This window comes from Tripterygium wilfordii, chromosome 7, assembly GCF_013401445.1.
Source record: "Tripterygium wilfordii isolate XIE 37 chromosome 7, ASM1340144v1, whole genome shotgun sequence".
Taxonomy (NCBI): Eukaryota; Viridiplantae; Streptophyta; class Magnoliopsida; order Celastrales; family Celastraceae; genus Tripterygium; species Tripterygium wilfordii.
Genome location: NC_052238.1, coordinates 2,704,921 through 2,728,890, shown reverse-complemented (window position 1 = coordinate 2,728,890; position 23,970 = coordinate 2,704,921). Strand labels below are relative to the sequence as shown.

At 38.1% G+C, this 23,970-nt stretch overlaps 6 protein-coding genes across 8 annotated transcripts; 4 read left to right on the top strand and 2 right to left on the bottom strand.

Moving 5' to 3' along the window:
- The first annotated feature begins 494 nt into the window (after window positions 1-494).
- Window positions 495-1,650, top strand: LOC120002961 (protein FANTASTIC FOUR 1-like). The gene has a single exon (XM_038851831.1). It carries the CDS (start codon window positions 704-706, stop codon window positions 1,508-1,510), a length of 807 nt encoding a protein of 268 aa, XP_038707759.1. The 5' UTR covers window positions 495-703; the 3' UTR covers window positions 1,511-1,650.
- A 461-nt stretch (window positions 1,651-2,111) lies between these two features.
- LOC120002661 (N-carbamoylputrescine amidase) lies at window positions 2,112-6,219 on the bottom strand. Its single transcript, XM_038851420.1, has 9 exons — window positions 6,024-6,219; window positions 4,840-4,888; window positions 4,095-4,186; window positions 3,806-3,957; window positions 3,668-3,714; window positions 3,532-3,565; window positions 3,145-3,311; window positions 2,678-2,774; window positions 2,112-2,571 (listed from the first exon to the last, which is right to left on the bottom strand). The coding sequence occupies exons 1-9, from the start codon at window positions 6,110-6,112 to the stop codon at window positions 2,396-2,398; spliced, it is 903 nt and encodes a 300-aa protein (XP_038707348.1). The 5' UTR covers window positions 6,113-6,219; the 3' UTR covers window positions 2,112-2,395.
- A 230-nt stretch (window positions 6,220-6,449) lies between these two features.
- Window positions 6,450-8,627, top strand: LOC120002663 (40S ribosomal protein S25-like). Its single transcript, XM_038851421.1, has 4 exons — window positions 6,450-6,607; window positions 6,750-6,824; window positions 6,950-7,084; window positions 8,296-8,627. The coding sequence occupies exons 1-4, from the start codon at window positions 6,605-6,607 to the stop codon at window positions 8,407-8,409; spliced, it is 327 nt and encodes a 108-aa protein (XP_038707349.1). The 5' UTR covers window positions 6,450-6,604; the 3' UTR covers window positions 8,410-8,627.
- Window positions 8,628-9,488: 861 nt separating this feature from the next.
- Window positions 9,489-15,692, top strand: LOC120002106 (heterogeneous nuclear ribonucleoprotein Q-like). Of its 3 annotated transcripts, XM_038850701.1 has the most exons (10): window positions 9,489-9,646; window positions 11,247-11,423; window positions 11,604-12,036; window positions 12,117-12,233; window positions 12,527-12,667; window positions 12,756-12,929; window positions 13,294-13,501; window positions 14,058-14,233; window positions 14,745-14,830; window positions 15,425-15,687. In XM_038850701.1, exons 3-10 carry the CDS (start codon window positions 11,638-11,640, stop codon window positions 15,561-15,563), a joined length of 1,440 nt encoding a protein of 479 aa, XP_038706629.1. In that variant the 5' UTR covers window positions 9,489-9,646; window positions 11,247-11,423; window positions 11,604-11,637; the 3' UTR covers window positions 15,564-15,687. The 3 variants fall into 3 exon arrangements, with proteins under 3 accessions (XP_038706629.1, XP_038706628.1, XP_038706627.1); XM_038850700.1 differs by having other exon boundaries at window positions 11,247-12,036; XM_038850699.1 differs by lacking the exon at window positions 11,247-11,423 and having other exon boundaries at window positions 9,491-9,646; window positions 15,425-15,692.
- Window positions 15,693-16,187: 495 nt separating this feature from the next.
- LOC120002108 (probable calcium-binding protein CML48) lies at window positions 16,188-18,852 on the top strand. Its single transcript, XM_038850702.1, has 5 exons — window positions 16,188-16,649; window positions 16,993-17,039; window positions 17,896-18,071; window positions 18,190-18,208; window positions 18,521-18,852. Exons 1-5 carry the CDS (start codon window positions 16,289-16,291, stop codon window positions 18,629-18,631), a joined length of 714 nt encoding a protein of 237 aa, XP_038706630.1. The 5' UTR covers window positions 16,188-16,288; the 3' UTR covers window positions 18,632-18,852.
- Window positions 18,853-21,494: 2,642 nt separating this feature from the next.
- On the bottom strand, window positions 21,495-23,553 carry LOC120003003 (glucan endo-1,3-beta-glucosidase 14-like). Its single transcript, XM_038851889.1, has 3 exons — window positions 23,398-23,553; window positions 21,858-22,888; window positions 21,495-21,728 (listed from the first exon to the last, which is right to left on the bottom strand). Exons 1-3 carry the CDS (start codon window positions 23,456-23,458, stop codon window positions 21,672-21,674), a joined length of 1,149 nt encoding a protein of 382 aa, XP_038707817.1. The 5' UTR covers window positions 23,459-23,553; the 3' UTR covers window positions 21,495-21,671.
- Window positions 23,554-23,970: the final 417 nt, after the last annotated feature.

Sequence of the window (23,970 nt, the reverse complement as noted above, 5' to 3'; positions counted from 1 at the left end):
TGCATCAGGACCACTGGATAGATGGTGTAATTTGGACCTGGTGAAGGAGAATCACCAAAAAAGACTTGAGTCCTTAGATTTGAAGATCAGCAGCTACTACTATCAGGTCAGTCAGCATTACTGCTTGTTTCACATATACTTGGCTGGATTGATGCCAATCATTTTAAGAAACATATACTTGGCTGGGTTGCTGCCAATCATTTTAACAAACTGAAATGAATGGACATGTATAAGTGGACTTAAATTTATATTTCTATAGCCACTTGAACTGAAAATTACAGGAACAGAAAAGGCCAATGTCGACGCCATGCTGTGGCTTATCCTCTTATCTGCTAGATAGTTTAGCAGCAGAACTTCATATCAATGTAGTTTAGTAGAAGAATTTTAACTAAACTCATTTACTTGCTTCGATTATGTAGGAATTAATTAAGTTTGGGTCTATAAAAGAGAGATTAATCTGCTAGAAAAAGCCTCCAAATCCACAAAAACATTTATGACCACCAAACAGAGACCCTATCTCAATATAACCACTCATCCATATTCCACTCCAACTGAACAGATGCCCCCCAGTTAATAGCACCTCCCTCTTGATTTTTTCAATACCTATCAGCATGACAATCTCTCGCTTCTTCCCTTACTAATCTTCCTTATTTCCTCCGTCTATCTAGAAAGCTTTTCTATGAAGTACTAGAGAGCCAAAGCCATGGCTGCCTGTGGAAGTCTTCAACACATCTTTGAAAACCCATTACCTCCGGATAACCCAAAATCCCATTCCATATGGAACCAAATCAAACCGATAGAGCAGTCCTCCTTCACTGAGATCTTCGGTGAACTTCATTTCAAAGAGAATTCTGATTCTTCTTCTTCTTTGTCGCCATCCTTTCATATGCCATCTTTTGCTGACTTTAACTCACAAACTGGTGCTAAACAGCTCAACAATAAGAGTACTATTTTTGACAAGAATTGCGAGGACAACAAGAAGACTCCATCTTTGGAGGTTTTTTCAGGCACCCAAAAGACCCAGTACAGTCACAAGAAAAGTGTGAACTTTTTATCCATGAATCATGAGAGTCTGCAGTTATGCACTGAAGGACTTGGGTTTGAAAGCTCTGATGATGTAGAGGACATGATTAATGGAGACTGGGAACAAAAAGAAGAGAAAGCCATGAGAACTACTAGGCAAACAAAAACAGAGAATCTACGTGGCGAGTTGAAGAGGTCAAGGACAAGTAAAGCGGCATTTCCTCCTCCAATTTCTTGTATTGGAGAGAGTGGGAAGCCTTGGGTTCGCTTCAAGTCTTACAGGGAAGACGGCAGGTTTGTTCTGAAGGAGATGAGGATTCCAACTCCCGAGTTCTTGCATGCTTGTAGAGAAGGTGGACGTCTGAAGCTGCGTTTTGTGCAGCCAAACAGTGAAATTACTGAAGAAGAAGATGAAGAAAACTATGATGATGAAGGGGATGATGGTGTTGTAGAAGACGAGGATGAGGAAGAAATTGGACAGCCATGAGAGTACATGAAAACGAAATGCATATGCAGGTAAGTTGAATTTCCGCCTGTTTTTTGTTGCCCAGAAAGGGATTTTTCAGGAAGAAAAATAGAGAGATGTCCATATACCTATAATTCAATCACATTTCTTTCTTTGTAGTTCTTTCATCCTCGACAGTTTTTTTTTTTCTATAGCTGCCTTGTAAATCTCACCAGGTCATACACTGGCCAAGCAGATCAACCGAACCTATTTTATTAGGCATGCATGATATCATGGTGGTATTCTCAAAATTCAACTATGAAGTAACGATTAGTCTCTGTAATCAAGTCAAATTACGATATTTGAAATTGAAAGGGTGTAAAAACATCATTATTGATCTTAATCATACTTCCAAATCCAAATAAATCAGCAATGTAGCGATGCAGATGTGTGTCCATGTACGACAAGCGACCCTCTGTGGTCACCACTTATAGTAGAACCCGTAATAGCAGTAATAATATGAAAATCCAGGAAAAAAGGAAGACACGGCTCCCTTGAATAAAAATCTGGGAACACAGGTGTAAACGGCTCGTGTGGATGTTTGATCAGAGGTGCCCAGCTAGCTAGCTAAAAGAAGAGGATAAAGCAGAGACAAAGAAACAACAAAAATCTCTCAAATAATACAAATGATCTGGCTCAGCATATTCCGTTTTGACCCAGGATGGATTCTTCAACAAAAATTTTCCTCCACAAAAACTTCTAGAGATCTTGCACAGAATGAGGCGGAAAATTAACCAGACACATTGTATATGAATGTCACTCATTATTCTAGAGGCCTTCCATCTTGAAGGTACATAAACTCCAAAACAGTAATCTCAGAGTACCTCATTCTTACAAAAAGGAAATAAAGGGATGTACTGCACTGAATTACAGTGCGTGATTGCCACCATCTAATGTCAAAAGGACCTTGTATAAATCCGGACGTCGGTCACGGAAAACCCCCCAACCATGCCTCTTAGATTTTAGTTTATCCAGATCAAATTTTGCAACAAGAACGGCTTCATCCTTGTCATCAGCAGCTGCCACCATTTCCCCAGTTGGCCCTGTTGATCAGAATCATTACATCAAAGCTGTTGATACATATTTACCAGAGGTATAAATCCATAAGGAAGATTCAATGACATGCCAAAAGATCAATAAAATGAATACCTGCTATGAAGGAATTTCCGTAGAATGTAATGTCACTGTTTCCATGCTCTGTCACAATTATTTCCCTTCCTATGCGGTTTGAAACCACCAAAGGTACCTGAATTTGTCCCAAAAAAGAAAAACATTAATCTTTTCTCATTGTCACTGTTCCATATCGGAAAATAAAAAGTTTTGAAAAATGGCATGAAGGGTATATTGACATTCAATTCAATACAAGCCAATCAAATCCTAATGCCAGACGTGTGTCTTCCACCCTTTATTCTCTTCCAAATTCATGACCTTGCTTTTTACTGTAAACAATATCAGCCAGAATCCAGAGTGAAATGGCAAAAGGACGCTCTCTTCTGGGACAAAGAGGTTTACATCATTAAATATCAGCTCATGAATGCAGATCAGGGGATGCAGTACACCAACTTTTTCAATTTCATATCCAGCATATAATTGTCACTCTGACAATATACACTTACCAAATTAGCCCCAGCATGCCCTTGCATTACTCGTTTCCAGTGATCACAAGAATCGAGTCCTGTATCTTGAGGTTCAGAGCCAATAGCAGTAGGGTAGAACAATATCTCCGCACCTTGCAGAACCATAGCTCGAGCTGCCTCTGGAAACCACTGATCCCAGCATATTGCTGACACAAGGGGAAAAAAGACAAAACAGAGTCCAGAGAGTTGTAAATAATTATTAATATGAAGCTTCTGAATGCAAAAGAACATTTCTGAGGCACGCCATTTCCTGGATGCACTCAGTCAATGGATGAGCATGTACAATGCATACGCGAAATATATCGCAAAAGTGGGGCCAGAAAGATCAAACCAATAGATATTTCTATCCAAATATAAGAAGCTTACCAACTCCAATTCTGGCGAACTTGGTTTGGAAAACCTGTTTAACAATAATCTGGTAAGTTCTCAATTGATCAAAATCTTCAACAAATATATCCAAGATTCTCATAACATCCATATTTAAATTAAACTAAGCACCGACCTTGAAACCAGTGTCTCCGGGATTAAAGTAAAACTTCTCCTGGTACCCTGAATCCAGAATAAGTACAAAATGTTTATGGGCAAAAACAGCATGAAGCATTGTTGATTCAAACCGGCAAGTAGTCATCCTTCCACATACCTGGACCATCTGGGATATGTGATTTTCTATAGAGTCCAAGATCCTTACCATCGGCATCAATTATAGCTATCGAATTGTAATGAGCATTGTTTGCCTCTTCAAAGAAACTCACTGGTATCACTACACCCAACTCTTTTGCAAGTTGCTGCATCCTGCAGGGTACATGCAAGCAAAATACAAAGTTTAAAAATAAGTTCGATGTCATATCTTTTTGTTTGCACATCAGTTAATAAGCTTGAAGGACACCAGCTAGGTAAGCGATATCCATAAGCTAATCTCCCTAGACTACCTCAGAATCGTAGGATGCCCCTTATAAGGTTTAGCTCGTTGGAAGAAATCCTCCCTTTGTGCTTGACAAAAGTAGAATCCCTCAAACAGTTCCTGCAGGAAAACAAAGGATCCTAAACATAAGACTAGAAGGATAAGGAAAATTTTCTTATGATTGGTTGACACGAATACAAGTGTGGTCTAGTGGTAGAGTTGCAAGGGTGCAACCTAGAGGTCACATGTTCAATTCTTTGAAACAGTCACTTCACATATTATTTGGGGGTAAGTTATGGTACATCCTGCTCGTACCCGACCCCGTCCATCGTGGGAGCCTTATGCACGGGAGTTGTTTATCTTACGTGAACATGTGACCCAATGGTTAAGTTGCAGAGGTGCAAGTTAGAGGTGATAGGTTCAAACCCCCAGACACAACATCTCTGCATATTATGCAAAGGAAGGTTGCATAAATCTTGTCTGTCCCCAACCCTACCCATGCGGGAGCCTTAAGCACGAGACTTGTTTACCTTTTTTCTTAATGATTGACACGCATAATTAACAACTGAATCTGCTCAAAGTAGGGGAGAAAATGAAAACAGATAAAGAAAAAACTTTTTAAAAGATAACTCAAGGGGAAAAAGAAACAAGAAGAAATATATTTCTACTTCGATTACAATCTTGAATATTTTGAAATTGCCACAATTCAACCTGAAATCAGGCAAGAAATCCACCCCAATGCACGTGAGAATGGGCTCCTCACAAGCACATACCTGAATGAGAATGATGTTGGCACCCTTCTCACTGGCAGCTCTAACCAGCCTGCACCGAAGGATCACCTCTTAGAACCGTTCCAAATTCAGTGCATAAACCTTAAACGGATTAATTAAAACACCAACAAAGAGTTCAACAGCATACACTCAAATATACGCCATACACATGTTGATAGGGGAACAACATTTTAATGACAGAGAACATATAATACAACAAAAGGCAGATAATTATTACACCACCATGGAAAGGCAGGAGTTGCAAATCCATGGAGGCATGGACAGACAGCATTGCTTAGTGTTTTGGAAATCCAATATCAACCTAGGAAACAAAGAATACCATCTAAAACCTAACTGTAATTCGACAAGCCTTGCTCATGTCTTTTGTCGACAAAAGTCTTATCTGAAGCCAACTTGATCTAGCTTCTAGTCAACCAGAAATGATGTATGCTTGACGTCTGTTACGAAAATTCATATTTTGGACGAGCATACTGTGGCTGAGAATCCTCCTATGTCATGAGTCCCACATCGGTTAGGTGAGGAGGAAAGTGCTAGTTTATAAGCGCGGTCCCTTCTCACCCTACCAGCCAAGGTTTTCATGGGATTCAGCCCATGGGCCTTGGTTACAGCCGGCCCGTAAGGGCGTCGGTTGGGCTTTGGTTGGCAAGAGGGTTGGGCGAGTCCCACATCGGTTAGGTGAGGAGGAAAGTGCTAGTTTATAAGCGCGGTCCCTTCTCACCCTACCAGCCAAGGTTTTCATGGGATTCAGCCCATGGGCCTTGGTTACAGCCGGCCCGTAAGGGCGTCGGTTGGGCTTTGGTTGGCAAGAGGGTTGGGCCGTGACATCCTATGATGGGATTGGGCACAAACGCTGCCGTGTTAACAGGGTGCATCTATGTAGTATTCAAATAACCGAAACCCAACACAAGTAAGAACTGATTCCAAAAGTTACAGAAAGTTTTTCCTTCAACGAGTAAACAGATTCTCCCCATAAAAAGACGAACTTTAATTCTAACGATATGAAGTCAGTGCTCAGCCTTCGTTCAAGTACTATAATATAGATGAACAAGGGAGCATACAGAATCATGCATGGAATTACTTTATTTTTACAAAACTGAATCAAGGAAAATTACATCACGAACAAAACCCGTGAACTGGAAATCAAAAAGGAAAAAACCAGAAGAGACCTCTCGGCTGTGGCGACATTCGTAGAGACATCATCGGTGCAGGCGAATTGCAGAGCTGAGACCACAACCTCTCTTCCTCCTTTCTCCATTCGAAGATGCTATGCTCTATCTTCTCTTCCTCGAGTCCCGAGTCGGTATGACGGTAGGAAAAGAGTGACAAGAGTCAAGATATTTGACCCACGCCCATACCGGACTCGAGGAATTATTCCTCCCCCAAAGTCCAAACGCTTGTGCTGCCGCTGCCAAGCGTTCAAAACTGCTTTACACGCCAGGTGTCAGTGTCCAACTGTCACTACTAATCCTAATCCTACTGGGGGCTTTAGAAGGGCAAAACGGTCATTCGAAAGAGAAAACCAGACAGCTATTTAGTCCAACTGGCCCAGGAGAATTAACCCAATTAACACCTTTCATTAACATGGGCTTCTTAAAAGGCCCATGATGACCAGGTCCAAAACAAAACCCTAGCTGCCTCTATATCAAATTTCCTTCTCTCCAAAACCTAATCCACCTTCATCCCCGCGGCTGCCGCAGCTACCACTTTCGCCTCCAAACCCGCCCAGTGGTTCCGTCGAGCATCGACAATGGTAATCCAGTTCTGTTCTTAATATTTTCTCTCCTTTTTTTGTATATTCCTAGAAAGCAAAATTGAAGAGAAGAAAATTATTGTTCTAGGAATACTATAACAATGTTCAGCGGCTGCGATATCCTAATTTTTTGTTGTTGTAGGCGCCGAAGAAGGATAAGGCTCCACCTCCATCCTCGAAGCCCGCCAAGTCCGGTGGAGGGAAGCAGAAGAAGAAGGTAATATGGGGCTCTGGATCCAAGCGCATTGCATCTTGAATATTTTTTCTTCCATTTTTTAAGTAACTTTTGATGGTATATGGGTCTGGTCCATGAGTTATTTCTTGTGTTTTGACAATAAACAGAAGTGGAGCAAGGGAAAGCAAAAGGAGAAGGTTAACAACATGATTTTGTTCGATCAGGCAACCTACGACAAGCTCCTCATCGAGGTTCCCAAGTACAAGCTCGTCACTCCATCTGTATTGTCTGACAGATTGAGGGTATGATCCGCGATATTCTTTTTCCCCTTGTTTACTTATTTTTAACTGTTCTCTTGAGTGGTTAGCTTCTTTGGGTATTAGTATTGAAACCTTTTCCAGGGTCTCTAGATTTGGTTTGAAATTGTTGATCAGTCCTACACCAGTATCACTCTAGCGATATGGCAATTTATAATACAGTTTTGTGTGATTATCCTCTGTCTTGAAGAACCCTAAGGCACTAGGTGGTTGGTACTTGGTAGTTCTTAGTGGAATAAGCTCATATCAAAGAATGAGGTGATGATCTTTTGAGTATTTATTTGTTCAATTCTGTACACCATTCTATATCATGTAGCCGTATAGGCATAGCTTTTTATTCACATCGTGGGCAGTAGAGAATTGTCACTTTCCTCTTTGTTTGTCATTTTGACTTTGTTGTTTGTTTAGCTAGCTTGCCAATTAAATCACAATGTGTTCCTAAGCTCAGTTCCATGACCTTGCTTACTGCACTATGTAGTTTTGCTGGCATCGGCCTTTTTTAATATTTTGATATCTAGTTTCATTAGATGCAGCTACATTTTATTATTGCGATAAATTCATTGGAGTTGCATGAAATTTGATTGGGTAGTTGTAGACCTATAGCTGTAAGTTACATCATGCCGCTATTATTGTGGAGTAGTGGAGCACTCTCTATCTCACCATTTAAACTGCTGGAAATTATTGCAGAGTTTTTTATTTTTCTTCTTTTGCTCATTTGTTGATGTATTTTGGGTGATGAATGTATGGCCATTATATATTGCTGGATTACACTATGGGCCACTATTTTCCTTTTTCTATTGGGTATCGTGAATTTTATGTATTGTTTAATAAAGTTAGCTTTCTCTACCGAACCTCACTCAAAATTCTGTTGGTTTAAGAAGCACCTTTTCTGGGAGGAAAAAATTAAACTTCAAACTTGTCACCAGTGGGTTTTGGACCTGGTTCAAGATTCTAGGTAACTTCATATGAAATTGGTGTAGATATGTATGCTCTTTTCTTGCTAAGATGCAACATATATCAACAAACCACCAAATGTTATGCATGGGCCTATTGCTGTCGTTCCTTTTGCCATTTGATATTGTCCTATGTTAGTTAATGTTGAGTTATGTTTACATTATGATTCCTCTCCCCTTTCTAACTGGTTCTTTTGATTTTATTGATCATATTGCCCTATGTGTTTCTCTCCCCATTATCAGATAAGCGGATCATTGGCACGTCGGGCGATTAAGGATCTGATGGCAAGGGGTTCCATTAGGATGATATCTGCTCATTCTAGCCAGCAGATTTACACAAGAGCCACCAATACCTGATGAGAGCTGATTATTTTCTGTCATGGACAAATGCGTAGTTTTTTTTCTCTGTTTTGAAGAACTCATTCCTGCTTATTTCATGAAGATGAATGTATTTTTAATGGTGACTGTATGTCAATTTTGTTTTTCGAATTTGATTTTGGTATGCACTTATATTAATGATTTGATATGTATTGTTGACAGTAAGTGGTTATCTTAGGTCCTTTATTTTTGACCTAGCTAGTTCACGATGAATCGTTCCAACTTCCAAACATCTAAATGTTGACGGCTGGGTTGCAAAAATGTTGACGGCTAGGTTGCAAATAAATTTGGGTTTTTGTTATTCTGAACTTTGCAGCATCCTCAACGTACATTCTTGCTAGAGATGTGTTCTTTTTTGATTTATTGGTGTGCTTTAAGAAACAAGATGGTTGCTTTGCTTTGGCATAGAGTATGTAGTTTTGCTTTGCCTTTAACTCACGTCTTCTTATTAGGTTTGTTGCGAACCACAATTGACAAACTGAATCAATATGGGATTATCACCCCCACTCTCATATTTATCCGGGGTGGGCAAGATGATTCCACAGCTTTTGACAAGCATCTTATTGAGTAGCAGGATGTTGATCGAGGTGGCCTTACTAGTGTCATGGGTTTTGTTTCTTTCCTGGAAGTGTCTTGGAATATAAGAAGTAGGATGGGGTGCTGTTGACTTTACATTAGACAATAAAACTGATTTAGTTGAAGTTATACGTACTGAGTTCAAAGGCAGTCGATTAATTTTGACATTTTATTTATTTTCGTTTTGTCTTATGACAATGTGGAGGGTAAACACATAATTAAATTTCCTATTTAGGGATAGAGGCGAGAAATGACTTCATTCCGGCATTAAAATAGTTAGTCATTGAATAAAGCCTTTTACTTTTTAAAATAGACATTTTTATCTAATTATCTTATATATAAATTTTCCATCAGAAAATTTACTTTAATTTTTCTAATTTTGAATAAGAAAATATCGGACTCCCGAGTCAGTCCATCTGACATGTTGGGGGGGCAAATAAAATAATAAGTGACAGTTTGGACACACACACGTAAAAACAAGACCGTGTTCGGCATTATTCCTCTCTCTTGTGAGTAGGGAAAGCGAAGTTTTCGCAAAACAGAAACATTATATTTGTATTTGTATATACGGTGTCGCGATATCGCTATCGTTCGCCGTCGGCGCTTTTAGGTGAAGCCGCTCGCTGCAGATAGATTTTAGGTACTCTCTCCGTTCATGTCCTCGATGTATATTTGTTTTCTAATTGTAGCTTGTCTATGCTCTTTCATTCTTTTTTGCTTCTCTGGTACTTCCTCTGCCAACTGATTTCTCAATCTAAAAGCATCTTGTTTGTGCTCATTGTACGTAATCTGTTGAAAATCGTTTACTTTAACTTTGTTTTGTGGAATTTTAGCGTTTATGGACAAAAGGGTTTACGCTTCCCGTTGAATGTTGGTCCCTTATGCAAACTTAGGGTTTCAATTTCTGGAACTAGTCTTTCATGGGTTTTTGGGATTACTTGTTAATTTATGGATTGGGAGACAAATCTTAGCTTCTCAGGTTTGGCCCTCCAGCAGGACCACCGCTCATCAATCCTAATGAATAAGAATCCAACGTAAAGTTTTCTAAGCTCGCCTTCTATTCAAAGAAAGAAGTGATACGAAGAGGTTACAATAATGAAGCTATATACAATTGGATAATGCAAATCACTCTAGAGTTTTTTTTGTCTGTTTGTTTGGATTAATTCATCTGTAATTCATTTTGTACTTTTGTCAAGTACCTTCCAGGTAATCATAAATTCTTATTATTTAGTTTGCATTCTCTCTCTAGTATGGATGCTTCTTCTTTCTTTATACTTAGCCAGGAGAAAGATTCATGTGATGTTGATCGAAGTTGTGAACACTAGGGTTGAGTTTGTGCTTTAGACACAGGTCTATTTCATAAACTTAGAAAGGTTTATAAAATAAATCTCTGGTTTTCTGATGTTATTCTATAAAAAAACCAACAAATGTACAGTTGGAAAATAAGTCACAAGCTTATATTAGTCGATAACCAATGACCAACTTCCACAATTGATGCAAACCAAATTTTAGATTAGTTAACCTCTTAAAATAAGTTTATTAACAGGAAAGCTAACAAGGAAAATCCATAAATAAGTAGATATGGCTCTTAACAACTTCTACTGGACTGGATTTGTTCTTCATCCCGTGACTTGTACGTGCTCGTCTCGCAAACCACCAGCTGGGCTCACGTCAACAGCTTCGAACTGTCGTGCAAGGAATTAATTGCTTTCCTCTCAAATGTGCATGGTTTACATGCCACATCCGGTTTCTCTACTCTTAACTTCACTTATATTCGGTCTCCTTGCATGATTGTAGGCATTCTTTAGAGGCCTATATTGATTCTCATCTGATGTGTTTTACCTGGTGTCAGTCAATTTACTGTCTTTGGTAAAGTTGAGAAGCCAATCTTTATATTCATGGACATGATAATAGGCAGGGTATTTTGATTTTTCTCCTGTGTGTTCATGGTATAAAAAAATTTATATATGATTTCTATTTTTAGTCTTATGTACCAATGTATTGCAGGAAGGAGCACAGATCAGTACATTTAGTTCCAAATTGATATTAATTTTGAGAGAATGGATATTTTGTGGTTTGATTCTTCAATTTGTTGGAGTATTATATCTGATTAACTTTACCAAGAGTCATGTGTATGCTATCTATTTGTGTCTTCTTGCTTCATTGTCGTCTTATCCTTCTTATTTTTTGACCATTAATTAGTTTCTAAGTTCCTTTTTTTGCTTCTGTTTTATTATTAGTTTTGTTTTGGGGTTAAAAGTGCCCTCCGAATGAAGCTGATTAAGGCTTGAACTTGCGAGTATTTTCTGGACAGCAGTCTAGCTCTGATCTCAAGAAATGAATTTCTTTAGCTTTTTGTACCAAATTCATTAGCCTCATAATTATCATCTGGGAATATCTTTATCCTGACTTTTCTGGTACAACTACTAATTTTATCATTTTTCCTTTAATAAAAGTCTTTCGTGCTGCAAACTCCTTTACTCTTATCACATTACACAAATCCAATTCATACTTTTCGGCTCTTATTTTATTTCCTCCTCTCAATATGCATATACTTCTTCCCATGAATGCTTCTGGCCTCTGTACCTTCTTCACAGTTACTTTGCAAGCCTATTTAATTAGATACATAAGATGCCAAGGCCAAAGGAAAGTGCATCAAAGACTGCTGAGCCAGTGGATCTCGAAAAGCCAATTGAGTCGGATGAGAAGGTTGATTATGATGAAGAAAATGATTCAATGGATGAAGAGGTTGAGTATGAAGAAATAGAGGAAGAAGTGGAAGTTGAAGTGGAAGAAGTAGAAGAAGAGGAAGAAATAGAGGAGGTGGAGGAAGAAGTTGAAGAGGAAGATGGCCAATATGATGATGGAGCTTCTGGTGATAAGCCAAATGTTGACAATGTGAGCCAAAAACATGTTGAGCTTCTTGCTCTTCCTCCTCATGGGTCTGAAGTATATATTGGTGGTATTCCTCCTGACTGTTCTGAGGAGGAATTGAAAGTTTTCTGTGAATCTATTGGTGAAGTTACAGAGGTAAGTTGTATTGAAGTCTGTATTAGTTTGTTTTTTGTTTCCGAATGAAGTGTGATACCATTTTATTTTTGTGTTTGCAGGTCCGAATTATGAAAGACAAAAATTCGAGTGGGAACAAAGGCTTTGCATTTGTGACTTTTAGAAATTTAGAACTTGCCTCTAGAGCAATTGACGAGCTGAAAAATACTGAATTTAAGGTGACACATCATTATTGTTAATCTTTTTTTTATGCCCTATTCTGCACATGAGCTGATGTTGCTGCTAGACTCCTATCATTTTAAGGACGGTTCACAATTTATTATCTTATTTTTGAAGTAAACCGTGAGACCTGATTGAACTTTAAATTTTAAATGCTAATTGCTGAAATATCTATGTTGGATTGCAATGCTTCACTTTTTGCAACTTGTTATATGCGTATTTTAAAAGTCTTATACTTATGAGGTAATATTGCTAAATCCATTCTCTTTCTATCTGTATATATACATATCAGGGCATTAAAATAAGATGTTCTACTGCTCAAGCAAAGAACCGCTTGTTCATTGGTAATATTCCTAGAAGCTGGGGAGAGGAAGATTTGAGAAAGGCTGTGACTGATGTTGGGCCTGGAGTTACTGCTGTGCAACTGGTGAAGGTTTGTGTGATTTCACGCATTTACTCTGTAGTTCATGTATGATGTATCCACTGTTGTTGTATTCATCATCATATAAATATGGTCACAGGATATGAAGAACTCGAGCAATAACCGGGGCTTCGCGTTCATTGACTACTATAATCATGCATGTGCTGAATATTCAAGGCAGACGATGATTAACCCAAAATTTATGTTGGGCGATAATGTCCCAACTATAAGCTGGGCTGACCCTAAAAATGCTGATTCTTCTGCTTCTTCTCAGGTTTTATTTATGCATTTGAATATTTTTTGTTTTCTCTCATTTGATGACCGATCACTGCCTTTTAATGTTGACATTAGTGGTGCTAATGTAACAGGAGAAAATTATTTCTTACCAGACACTGTTCTATTTCATATCTTGTGCTCAAGAAAATAAATTGATGTCATTTTCTTGTGAGTTAAAGACCGATTGGTAATTTGTGTAACAACATTGTAACGTCATATTTTGCTGAACATTATCAGCTGGTTCTAATCACGTGTTGGTTATTGCTTTACAATTTTCCATTTGGCTCCTTCATATCCCCTTGTCCCCTAAACCCTATATATATATATATGAGATTTATCTAAAATCTGTTTGTTTCCTACAGGTTAAGGCAGTATATGTGAAGAATTTGCCAAAGAATGTGACCCAAGATCAGTTGAAGGACCTGTTTGAACACCATGGGAAAATCACAAAAGTGGTTCTTCCTACGGCGAAGTCTGGGCACGAGAACAATAGAATTGGTTTTGTTCATTTTGCAGAGAGGTCTAGTACAATGAAAGCACTGAAGAACACTGAAAAATATGAGCTGGATGGTAATCCTTAGTTGCATGCATGTTTTTGTTTCTCAAGCTAATAACTAGCTCTCTTTGTGAATGACATGCATCCCACTTAACTAAACTTTCCTCCTGTAAGTAGTCCTGTTCGTTTACTGTTGGCTGGCACCGCTTGGTGCCTTTCTTAATAAAATTTCTTTGCTTCACAAAAAAAAAATCCTAATAACTTTTTCTTAGAAAGAGCTCCCTTTTTTTTTAAAGGGAAAATAAATTTATTCAAAATGCATCAAGGTTACAATGAGGCAATACATATAGCCTCGAGAAGATTGTCACTAGAGCACCAAAGCTTTAAAATAGGACAAGTACTATCAACAATAACAGAAACAGAAGATTCTGTATTGTCAAAGGTTCTCATGTTCCTTTGTTCCTTTCCTCCCATAAGCACCAAAGAATAGCCATAGCAACTAGCTGCAGATTCTTAGAAAGAGGTCCTGAAGTGGTTCACGCTACTTGCATGTAAGCCCCCTCTTGGACCTATAGGTCCGGAAGCATCATGCACTACTTACTCTTGTTACTCTGTACTGTTATGATTCAGGCCGAGTTTTGGAGTGTTCTCTTGCTAAGCAACAGTTGGACCATAAATCTGTTGGAGGGTCAAATTTACAGAAGGCAGGTCTGCTTCCAACTTATCCACCTCGTGGTGGTTACGGTATGGTTGGGGGTGCCTTTGGTGCTTTGGGAGTTGGTTATGGTGCTGCAGGCTTCTCACAGGTGGGACGACATGCAAATTATTACTGCTTTTCCATTTCATTCTCTTTTTCATTCCTTCAAAGCAGCTGTGCGTATGATTGACAAGAAGCATAAAAAAATGTAACAAATTGGCATGTGATTTCCTTTGCTGAGATTTTCTTCTTCTTCTTTTTGTCGCAAATCCCCATCTTTTATTTTTGGTTTTTTTTCCCTACAATCTTTAGAAATAAAGGGCTTATATTTTTAGTGTGTTATATAGTGATAATTGATTGATGTAGTATAGATTAGAATCTTGCATCTGTCCAATTTTACCAGTCTTGCTGCAGTAAAAGAAGGATGAATTATCCACTTAAATTTCACCTAATTATATTTAGATTAGATTTGTTTCTATAAACTGACATAAAGGGTACTAGGCTTCATATTGATCTTTTCTATTGTTGTTGCTTTCCAGTGCTTACTGTTGAGTCTCTCATCATACTTTGGTTCATTACTAAATTTCAACTGATATTGAGTATTACACATTCTTTTGCAGCCCTTGATGTATGGAATTGGATCAACACCTGCCAGCATGCCAATGATGCCGATGCTTCTTCCTGATGGCCGGATTGGATATGTTTTGTAAGCTTAACTATCTTTGACCTAATAACATTTTTATTGTGATAATTGTCTACTGCTATAAAGAATGGTCATGGAAATTTGTCGTGTCCCCCCTTTTGGTTTATTTCTCGTGAATATATTTATTTTTTATACGCTGTATCAGTTCTTATTTTCTTTGGGGGAGCCTTGGGCAGTCGTGTCAAGTTTTACCATTGCTATATGGATCAGTCAAGTAACAAGCTGAGATAGTGACTTGCTGACTTCCATTGTAGGCCTGTTTTGCTTATAGATTCTCAGAGTTAGCGTAGTCCTATCGTTCTGTGAGAATTCAATAGAAGTTGATGTCGTAAATGAATGGTGAAAACTTTCGGCTCACCTTATTTTAGTTTGCCCTCTGCGCTTGGTTTTCTTCTTGGTAGGTATCATTTTCCATTTGAATGATGTAGATATACATTGAGTTGTCGCGAGGGGTTGATCTGCTAAGTGCTAAGTAGATGGAACAAGATTTGCTAAAATTTATAATTTGTTCTCGTGGATTTAAAAAAAAAAAAAAAAAAAGAGTTTTATGGGCAACACTTTGTAAATGCTTCTGATTTTATACTTGTCTATGTATAGGCAACAGCCTGGAGCACAGCTACTTTCTCCGCCTTTGCATCAGAGAAATAATAGCAGAAGTGGCAATGTGGGTGCAAGTAATTTTGGGAGTTCAAGCAAGGGGAAGAAAGGCGAGGACAGGAGGTATCGGCCTTACTAATTTGTTGAATATTTATAATGGGGAGAATGTATACTTTCCTCTTGAATGTTGTATGTGACTGAAGCTTCTGACAGTATCCGAGATTTTTAGATTCATAATAAGTATACAATCACTTTCTCCGTTTGTGATTTATCCGCGGTCACTTGAGATCATTCAGCCTTGTTGGGAGTCTCTGCTTTTCTGAAGTAATCCATTCGTGAAACGAATGCCTACCTTTCTTTTGCTGATCAATGGACTGCTTTTGGATCTCTCTTGCGGTCGGACAACTTCGCACTTCCTTGTTTGCAGCGATTTCCGACTCAATTTCAAAGGTGCATGCATAGGTAGACTTGGGCCAAATTAGGCTTTTGGACTTCATTGCGGGCCTTTGAACTTGAAACTCAGAAAGCCCAACATATATAGTGGCTTGATCTGAAATTAAATTTTCAATCCAGGTGTCAGCCCAAAGTTGCTTTTTATTGTTCAAACCGAGGCCGCCTTTCATTGACGCCTTTTTTGAATTCCACGTGGACGAACCCGGACGCTTTATCCATCTGACGGATAAATACAAATGAACGGTCCAGATCTCATACAGGTCCCGCAAGAAATAAGCACGATTTAAAAAATAAATCCAGCACGACTCAATCTCATCATACCTTTCAAGTTTCAACTTCACCCGGCAACAAAGCCACCGAATCGTAAGTCCTAGATACTTCGCGTTCTTTGCCTTTGAAGTTTGAACATCAATGGCCTCCCATAATTCCTACACGCCGTCTGCACCAGCTATACCGGAGTCCTACGAGCCAGAGGACTACCGCTACCCTCAACGACATGGCACTTCCCCTCCAACTACAAGCCTTTATGGTCAGCAGCGACCGAGGCCTCATCCTGTGCCAAGTCATGTTTATGGTGGGTACTCTTCTTTTCAGCCAGGGACACACACAGATGTGATTCGAAGCTTTCAAGCCGTGGACAGGGATGGGAGTGGATATATCGAGGAGAAGGAGTTGCAGCAGGCTCTCTCTTCCCAATATCAGAGGTTTAGCCTCAGGACTATTAGGTTGCTTATGTTTCTCTTCAAGAATCCCAGTGATCCTCTGCGGATTGGTAAGCTTTTTTGTAGTTTCTCTTCAATTAATTTGTGGGTTTTAGGTAAACGGTAAAACAAAATTTTCATTTGCTTTCTACTTAAAAATTTTGAATTTATTCTAATCAAAATTTGACATGGGTTTTTTATTATAGTTGGTCGAACACAAAGTGTACTTGTTCAAATCTAATGTTTATTTAATTGGGGGCATGTCTGTTGTCTTGATGACTGTCAATGGCTTCCTGCTGTACATTTTCAAATTTTCTTTTTCCTAATGATTATTGGCCTAGTTGACCACATAAATTAGATGGTAACGTTTTGCTTTGACGCTTTTTACTCAAATGTAGTGTCTTCTGTAAACAGGGCCCAGGGAGTTTGCGGCACTTTGGAGTTGTCTTGGTGAATGGCGTGTACGTAATCTCTTCATTTTGGTTCTTCTGAAGAAACAAGTTTATTTCCTTTTTTTGTCATTTAATTTCCCCTTCAGTATATACATTTCCTTTTTAGATTATTGCCAAGTATAACATATGATATGAAGAAAAAATAGTGGATAGAGGCATGCTATTAGTATACCAATAGTTAGTTTGTCACTGTGTTTTATGCTTAACTACCTTCAATTCCATAGAAGCAAACCTTTTATGCATCATGAGATGGAAAGATTGCAGTTGAAGTAAGATATTTGTTGCTGTATTTTATACCAGATGGATTTCGGAAAAGAGAATTTCTTTGAGAGCCAAATTTTAAATGTTGACATCTACGTCAATTCCCAATGAGTGGTATGTCGTCTACATGTAGTATTAAAAAGACTATAGGCTCCCACTAACCCTTTTGTATACACATGGTTCATACAAAGTTTGAACGAAATCAAACTCTTTGATCTCTTCATTGAACCGGGTGTTCCAACTTCAAGATGCTTGCTTTAATCCATAGATGGATCTATGTAGCTTGCATACTTTGGTGACCATCACCTAATACCAATCCCTCAGGCTATTGCATATAAATTGCTTCCTCAATGTTGTCATTTAAGAGAGCTCCATTTGCCATATTTTGTAATCATAGTATGCAGCTCTGCGAAGTGGAAGTTGAACAAACTAATGCTTATCAAGGATTTCCTTTGTTATATGATTGAAGTTTCTAGATACTCCTCCAAACCTGACACTCATCATATTTATATATCTTGGCTCAACAAGCTCATGTTTTGTTGGATGACAGATTATATGATATATGGCCTTTGAGTGATGAATATTATGAATCTGCTATTTGCAGGCCATATTTCAGAAATTTGATAAAGACAGGAGTGGGAAAATTGATATGTTGGAATTGAGAGATGCTTTCTATAGTCTTGGTTGCGTAATTCCATCCTCCGTACTTCAAGTTTTGATTTCGAAGTATGATGATGGAAGTGGCAGGAGCATTGAACTCAATTTTGACAGTTTCATAGAGTAAGGCTTTAAATCTAGAACTATCATTTATACTTCTCTCAGTTCTCTATCTACTTGTACTATCTATATAATGATTCATTAGTTATCTGTCTAATCTTCTGTTTTGGTTGGTATGCAGATGTGGGATGATTATAAAGGTGAGTCTCTTGCGTTACCCCGTGGAGTCCAATATGTGCAAAATCGTCATAGCCGTTTAGTGTGTTTTTTTGCCATTCTTAGAACCTGTTGACACAAGTACAGGAAGGAATTCTTGGCATGAAACTGTTATTACTAGTTGTTGAATTTGAATTTTCACTTATAATCATTCTTGCATTCGCTGAATATCTGCTTTTACTTTTTCATTTTTGGTGAAACTGAATATTTGCATCTCAATGATGTGTTTTGAGCTCTCTGCAACATCATATTTTTTTTTTATGTTTCTGACGTAACCATTTTGAATCTGGGCTCAGGGTTTGACTGAAAAATTCAAGGAGAAGGATACGCGACGTACTGGTTCCGCAACATTTACTTATGATTCTTTCATGTCAGTGGTGATTCCATTTCTTTTAGCATATGATTAATTTGTTGTAAAACTTTGCTGTTTGATTTCTTCTTCTTTTTTTCTTTGAAGTATCTGTAAGTGTGACCAAAGTTGTGTAAGTTGTAGTAAATTTGTGTCCTTTTTCTTGATAACTAAAAGCTGAAATTATATGAGCTGTATTTATTATACAGAGGTATGTATTGACATGCTTATTTTTCATATAATAAAATCTCAGCTTTGCTGTTGGAGTAAATTTGTGCAGATGTATACTCTAACCACTAGTTGGAACTGGTTGGAATGGTAAGAATGATGTATATCATCATAATGACACGGTTCGAATTCGAGGTTTTTTTCCAATCGAACACTGACAATAAATGTCCTAATATAGCACCCGAATGAAATTATTTCCCTATCTAGCATCACTCGACGTGTTTTTTTTAAGTTTTTATACGATCACGTCATTCATGATGGCATGATCCATTTTGTACTAGTCACTCCATCAAGGATGGAGTGACTAGTGAAAGTTGAGTCACGCCATCTTCAACGGCGTCAGCATAGATCACAAATTAGTTGAAATAGTCGGGTTCTGAAATTAAGCTGAATCTTCATATCAAGGTGCCATGATCAACATAAGAATTCTGCAAGGACACGTGGTGCTTGTACTCCAAGTGTTACGGTTAGAATTCTTACACGATTTGGGCTTGAGAGTACATGCATACATGTATGGCGAACAAAATGGATGTTGACGATGACGAGCCGGGTGAGATGTTGCAAGACGAGGAGGAGATTGAGAGGCAAGAGGAGGGTCGAGGGTTCGGTGAGTAAGAAGGAGGAGGGTCGAGGGTTCTGTGAGCTCAAATTAGTGGTCTGGAGGTGCCATGGATGCTAAGGAACTTCGGTCTCTCCCAGAACAAGAATTCAGAGTATCCTTGATGGCTAAAGATGTTATATCTACCCCTTGATCAACTCAATAATTTTGCAGATTGCCTTACTCAAGTTGGATTGACTATGTTCTTTCTTCATTTCTTTTACTGAGATGTCTAAACTGCAAGGTTTTTTCAGTGAAGACATAGCTCTTGTGTCTTCTCTGTTACTGAAATTCTTCCACTGGAGCTTGAATTTCTAGTAATAAGAAATCTGGGACCGGATTAGGATACGAATTTTGTGTGAAGTTGGAATCAAAAAGTGGTTTAGTGGAGGTGACAATACTCTGTTTCAAAGCAGGGGAGGAGGTTGCTGTAATGTTTTGCGATAGATGGTCAAGCCATGGAGAATGGCGTCAATGAAGTTCATTCTGGTATTATATTGAAACATATTTATTGTCAAGAGTGTTAGATTGGAAAAAAACTGGTTCGAGTTCTTCCTGTTTCAAAAAGTTTGTACAGATGTAGCTTTTTATAACTGAAATTAATGCCCCGCTCTATGTTGTCACCCTGCATTATGCGTATTTGGGAATACATCAATGTATCGTAATGTCAAAGAAACAAACAGATAACACTTTATATTGTGTTGAGTTGAAAGTCAAATTACCCTGCAATTGATGTGAATAGCTGGGAACTTTAAGGAAGCAAAATTGGCTACCACCACTTCAACTAATTGGATATCTGCTGAATGTTTTGTGTTGTTGAATTCATGACTCATGACCATTATCATTTTTGATTTTTTATCTTATAAAAACAAATTTGCAAATGGGCAAGTAGTATGTATGACATATTAAATTGGGTAACCTTTTGCTGTTTAAATTGAATTGTCAATAAGCTGTCAATCTTGTCTTCTTAATGGACCACTGCTGATGCAAGAGCAATACAATGCAAAGGTCCATATTGTTGAAACTTGAAACCCACCAGGAATCATGTCTTGCAACACGTGCGAAATGTGAAAATGTAGCTGCCAAAACAGACTAAAAACCTTAAGGGCCTTATAGTTAGGGATGACCAAATTATATTTTATCCGGATGATGTAATTTATTCGATCTTAATTAAATTAAGTTTGAACATAAGTTCTATATTCAAAATCTAGGTTCAAACATAATTTATTTTTTTTCGTTTTTAAATTGGGTTTGGATTCAAACATAAAAATCTTATCCAATTTGCTTATTTGGACCCTAATATGATTTAGATTATTATCCAATTTATTTATCCGGATTTAAATCAATTTGGATTTGATTAATTAAATAAGTATGAGTTAGGATCCGGACTTGTAAATATTTCGTAAATACATGTTATCTAACCTGAAATCAATAATTTATCACCCCTACTTATAATAGAAGTCATGTAATTTTTTCGTAATTTTAATCACGTATGTTCGGTCTGTTTATCAGTGTGTACAGACTAGACGTCTATTATCGTCCGTCCGTCCGCCACCCTTAGTGGCATATGAAAAATGGGCAGTTAATTGAAGTCAAATTTGATTTCAAGGGACATCATGGCGGCGCCCGCTATTCATGGGCATTTCAAGTGGCCTGGCCCCAACATAGGCCGGCAATTGATGTAAAACCTGAAAATGACGTAATATGACTCCAACAAAGGCCTGATGCTGCAGATTTTATTTGGGGAATGTGAAAATAAATGCCGCCGAAAGCCTGTGAGAGATGCACAAATGGCTGCTTCTTTTCATGAAAGATGTAAATTTGGATTTTTGTCTAGTCCATGATTGCAAGTGGAGATAAGGAGGAGAGAGACCCATCACCATTTCTTTAAACAAGATAATGTTGTGAAGACTATGGTGATGCAATACAACTACCCAGTCCATACTCCATACCAACTAGATGCATGTCCCAGAAGCAAAAAATACTATAAAAGAACAATGGAAGTTGAGATTATTGACTTGGCTTTACTTGTCATATTCATTGTGTTTGGTGAAATCCAACAAATGGAGTTCCAAGAATGAATGGAATCAACAAGTTCAGGAGTCATAAAAAGTATAATTCTTATTAATTTATTGCTAAAGAAGTAAAAAAGAATTGTATACATATCTCACCTAAAACAAACTACTCTTGCATTTACAAAATCTCTATTATCTTCTGCATCTGCATGTTCCTCTTGACCTCTAGCTCCCTCCATTGAAGACTTCCCAATCTCTCAAGCACAAATTAAATATGCTATAACAATGATCAAACAACTGAAGACAGACGTAGCCTGCAGAACAATTCAATATGCAAGAAAGAGTATCAGAAAACATTGTTTCACTCATCTATATAAACTAAATACTAAAAAAATTTGAAATTGTAAGCATAAATATAGAAGGGAAGACATTGATGATCTTACAGTTTTCTTGGCTGCTGAAAACACTATATCCGGGTCACGACCCTGTATCCCAATGTTATAAACTGAAGTACCATTAGGATAGAACAGTCCATAGTTCCTCTCTGATGTCGGTCCAGGCTTCAAATTCTCATTAAAAAGTGCAAAAACGTGTATGTCTATTGGAACCAACGGTTTAGCCGGAGTACCTTGCTTCTGTTGTATTCTCTGCATCAAATTACCATTATACAATCCTGCGTTCTCTGGCGTAGCTCCTGTCTCATTCTCATCCCCTTTAGATGGCCAACCAGTTTCCGAAATCCTCACCTCAATATCAGTATGCCCCATTGCCTTAATAGCCGTATAAACAGCATCAATTTGAGCATACAACATATTGTCATAATGCAAACCTGTGCCTGGATCAGTCATGCCTTGGTTAGACCGGAAAAGGACATAGTCCAGTGAAACTTGATTTGGGTTATCCTTATATGCAAAATAGGGATATGCATTTATCAAAAAGGGTGCATCGATCCGCGAATGGAAATCAAGTAGGGGTTGGATGTATTCAGCAAGATCCTGACTGAAAGCCCCAGCTGAAGGAGGGTAGGAGTTACCCAAAATATCAAGAGAATGTGCAGTTGTGACAGTAACTTGTTTATCTAATCCAAGATTAACAAGAGTGTTGTGCACTGTTTGCATAGCCGGGAGAAGATTAGCCATCAATTGAGGGTCATTGCTTTTGAAGATCTCATTCCCAACAAGTATGCTTGTGATTCTGGTTTGTGGTAGGTGGGGTTGAACATGCTGTTGAATCCAATTCTGAGCTTTGATGGGGTCTCTCATGTCAGCAAGATACTCATTACCTAGTCCTATGATGAAGTCAACATTGGAATTTGAGAAGGCCAATAGCACATTCGGATCGGCATCATAGAGTTTCACTCTGCTGATGTTTAGGGATTCAAGGAGGGAAGTAACACGAGATGGCGATGGCAGGTTGTTTGCAATCTGACCATAGTTGATTCCAACTCCAAGGCCAAAGATTTGGATAATTGAACCTGAAAGAGAGTAAATCATATGGTCCAAACAGTTAACAAAGGAACACAATCAAAACCCATCACCTAGCAAATTCATACATGATTAAAGTTCAACAATGATTTTAAGAAACTGTGTAGTAAAAGAACAACTCTAAACCCGTTTCAGTTCAAAAGGTTTCTTAACCAATTTTCACCAACCCAATAATGCATTACCCACAAAATCATTAAAAAAAAAAAAAGTCTTGCTTGGTTGCTAAACCAATTGCAGAAAAAGGACTTGAAGAACTCAATCAACCCTTCTCAATTCAAAGTAATTGTAATCTGCTCAATGAAAACGAGTTGAAGAACAAACATATTCCTGCTATATTTGATTGCATTAAACGAACAAAAAATCAAAAGGCCAAAGACTATCAAGAGACGGACTTTCCAATTTCCTTTATGTTTAATGAAAAAAGAAACAACAAACCAAAAACACAACTGAAACTGAAGAGGTAGAAGAAGAAGAAGAAGAAGAAGAAGAAGGAAAGAACCTGAGAGGGAAAGCGTTAGAAGCAGAAAAGGGAGTCCGAAAAGGAGGGACCAGCTGGCCATACCCACAAGAGATCCAACCTTGGGTTTCAAGTTTCAACCAATACTACCCACCCACCAAGAATCAAGCCACCCAATTTGATCACCCTCTATACAACACACATATATATAGATAAACATAGATGGGTAGTCAATGGTTGATTTTTAGTGTCTCTACATGCCCACTCTGTTTTTGTCCTGACCAGGATCCACTAGGTTTTTTTTCATTAATCTCTGTATTTATTTATATTATTAGTTTTTACTGGGATTTGATTTTGCAATTCTTTGCTTACCAAGGTTTGGTTTCTGTGTTGTTTAACCGACAGAATTATTTTTTTTATTCCTCAATAGCCCTTTTTCTTCTTCTTATATGAATTGGCAATTCATCAAATAGGTGCTGCAACTATTTTTAGAAAAGAGAAATCCAACTCAGAAAGATTTGAGAGAGGTGTAATGTTTATTGTTTTTTCCTTCAAATCGAACGAACAGTAGCTGTATTCGCATCTGAACAGGTGGGAGTACATGTCGGTTAGTTT

Coding starts and splice junctions, on each gene's coding strand:
- LOC120003003 (XM_038851889.1), bottom strand. CDS start 23,458: ATGGCCAGCTGGTCCCTCCTTTTCGGACTCCCTTTTCTGCTTCTAACG. Junction 22,889..23,397: donor TCTAACGCTTTCCCTCTCAG/GTTCTTTCCTTC, acceptor ACTCTCTTTCAG/GTTCAATTATCCAAATCTTT. Junction 21,729..21,857: donor TTTCAGCAGCCAAGAAAACT/GTAAGATCATCA, acceptor ATTGTTCTGCAG/GCTACGTCTGTCTTCAGTTG.
- LOC120002106 (XM_038850699.1), top strand. CDS start 11,638: ATGCCAAGGCCAAAGGAAAGTGCATCAAAGACTGCTGAGCCAGTGGAT. Junction 12,234..12,526: donor TGAAAAATACTGAATTTAAG/GTGACACATCAT, acceptor TATACATATCAG/GGCATTAAAATAAGATGTTC. Junction 12,668..12,755: donor CTGCTGTGCAACTGGTGAAG/GTTTGTGTGATT, acceptor ATATGGTCACAG/GATATGAAGAACTCGAGCAA.
- LOC120002961 (XM_038851831.1), top strand. CDS start 704: ATGGCTGCCTGTGGAAGTCTTCAACACATCTTTGAAAACCCATTACCT.
- LOC120002663 (XM_038851421.1), top strand. Junction 6,825..6,949: donor GAGGGAAGCAGAAGAAGAAG/GTAATATGGGGC, acceptor GACAATAAACAG/AAGTGGAGCAAGGGAAAGCA. Junction 7,085..8,295: donor TATTGTCTGACAGATTGAGG/GTATGATCCGCG, acceptor CCCCATTATCAG/ATAAGCGGATCATTGGCACG.
- LOC120002661 (XM_038851420.1), bottom strand. CDS start 6,112: ATGGAGAAAGGAGGAAGAGAGGTTGTGGTCTCAGCTCTGCAATTCGCC. Junction 4,889..6,023: donor AATGTCGCCACAGCCGAGAG/GTCTCTTCTGGT, acceptor CCTTCGGTGCAG/GCTGGTTAGAGCTGCCAGTG. Junction 3,715..3,805: donor ACATATCCCAGATGGTCCAG/GTATGTGGAAGG, acceptor TTCTGGATTCAG/GGTACCAGGAGAAGTTTTAC.
- LOC120002108 (XM_038850702.1), top strand. CDS start 16,289: ATGGCCTCCCATAATTCCTACACGCCGTCTGCACCAGCTATACCGGAG. Junction 16,650..16,992: donor CAGTGATCCTCTGCGGATTG/GTAAGCTTTTTT, acceptor TTCTGTAAACAG/GGCCCAGGGAGTTTGCGGCA. Junction 17,040..17,895: donor GTTGTCTTGGTGAATGGCGT/GTACGTAATCTC, acceptor TGCTATTTGCAG/GCCATATTTCAGAAATTTGA.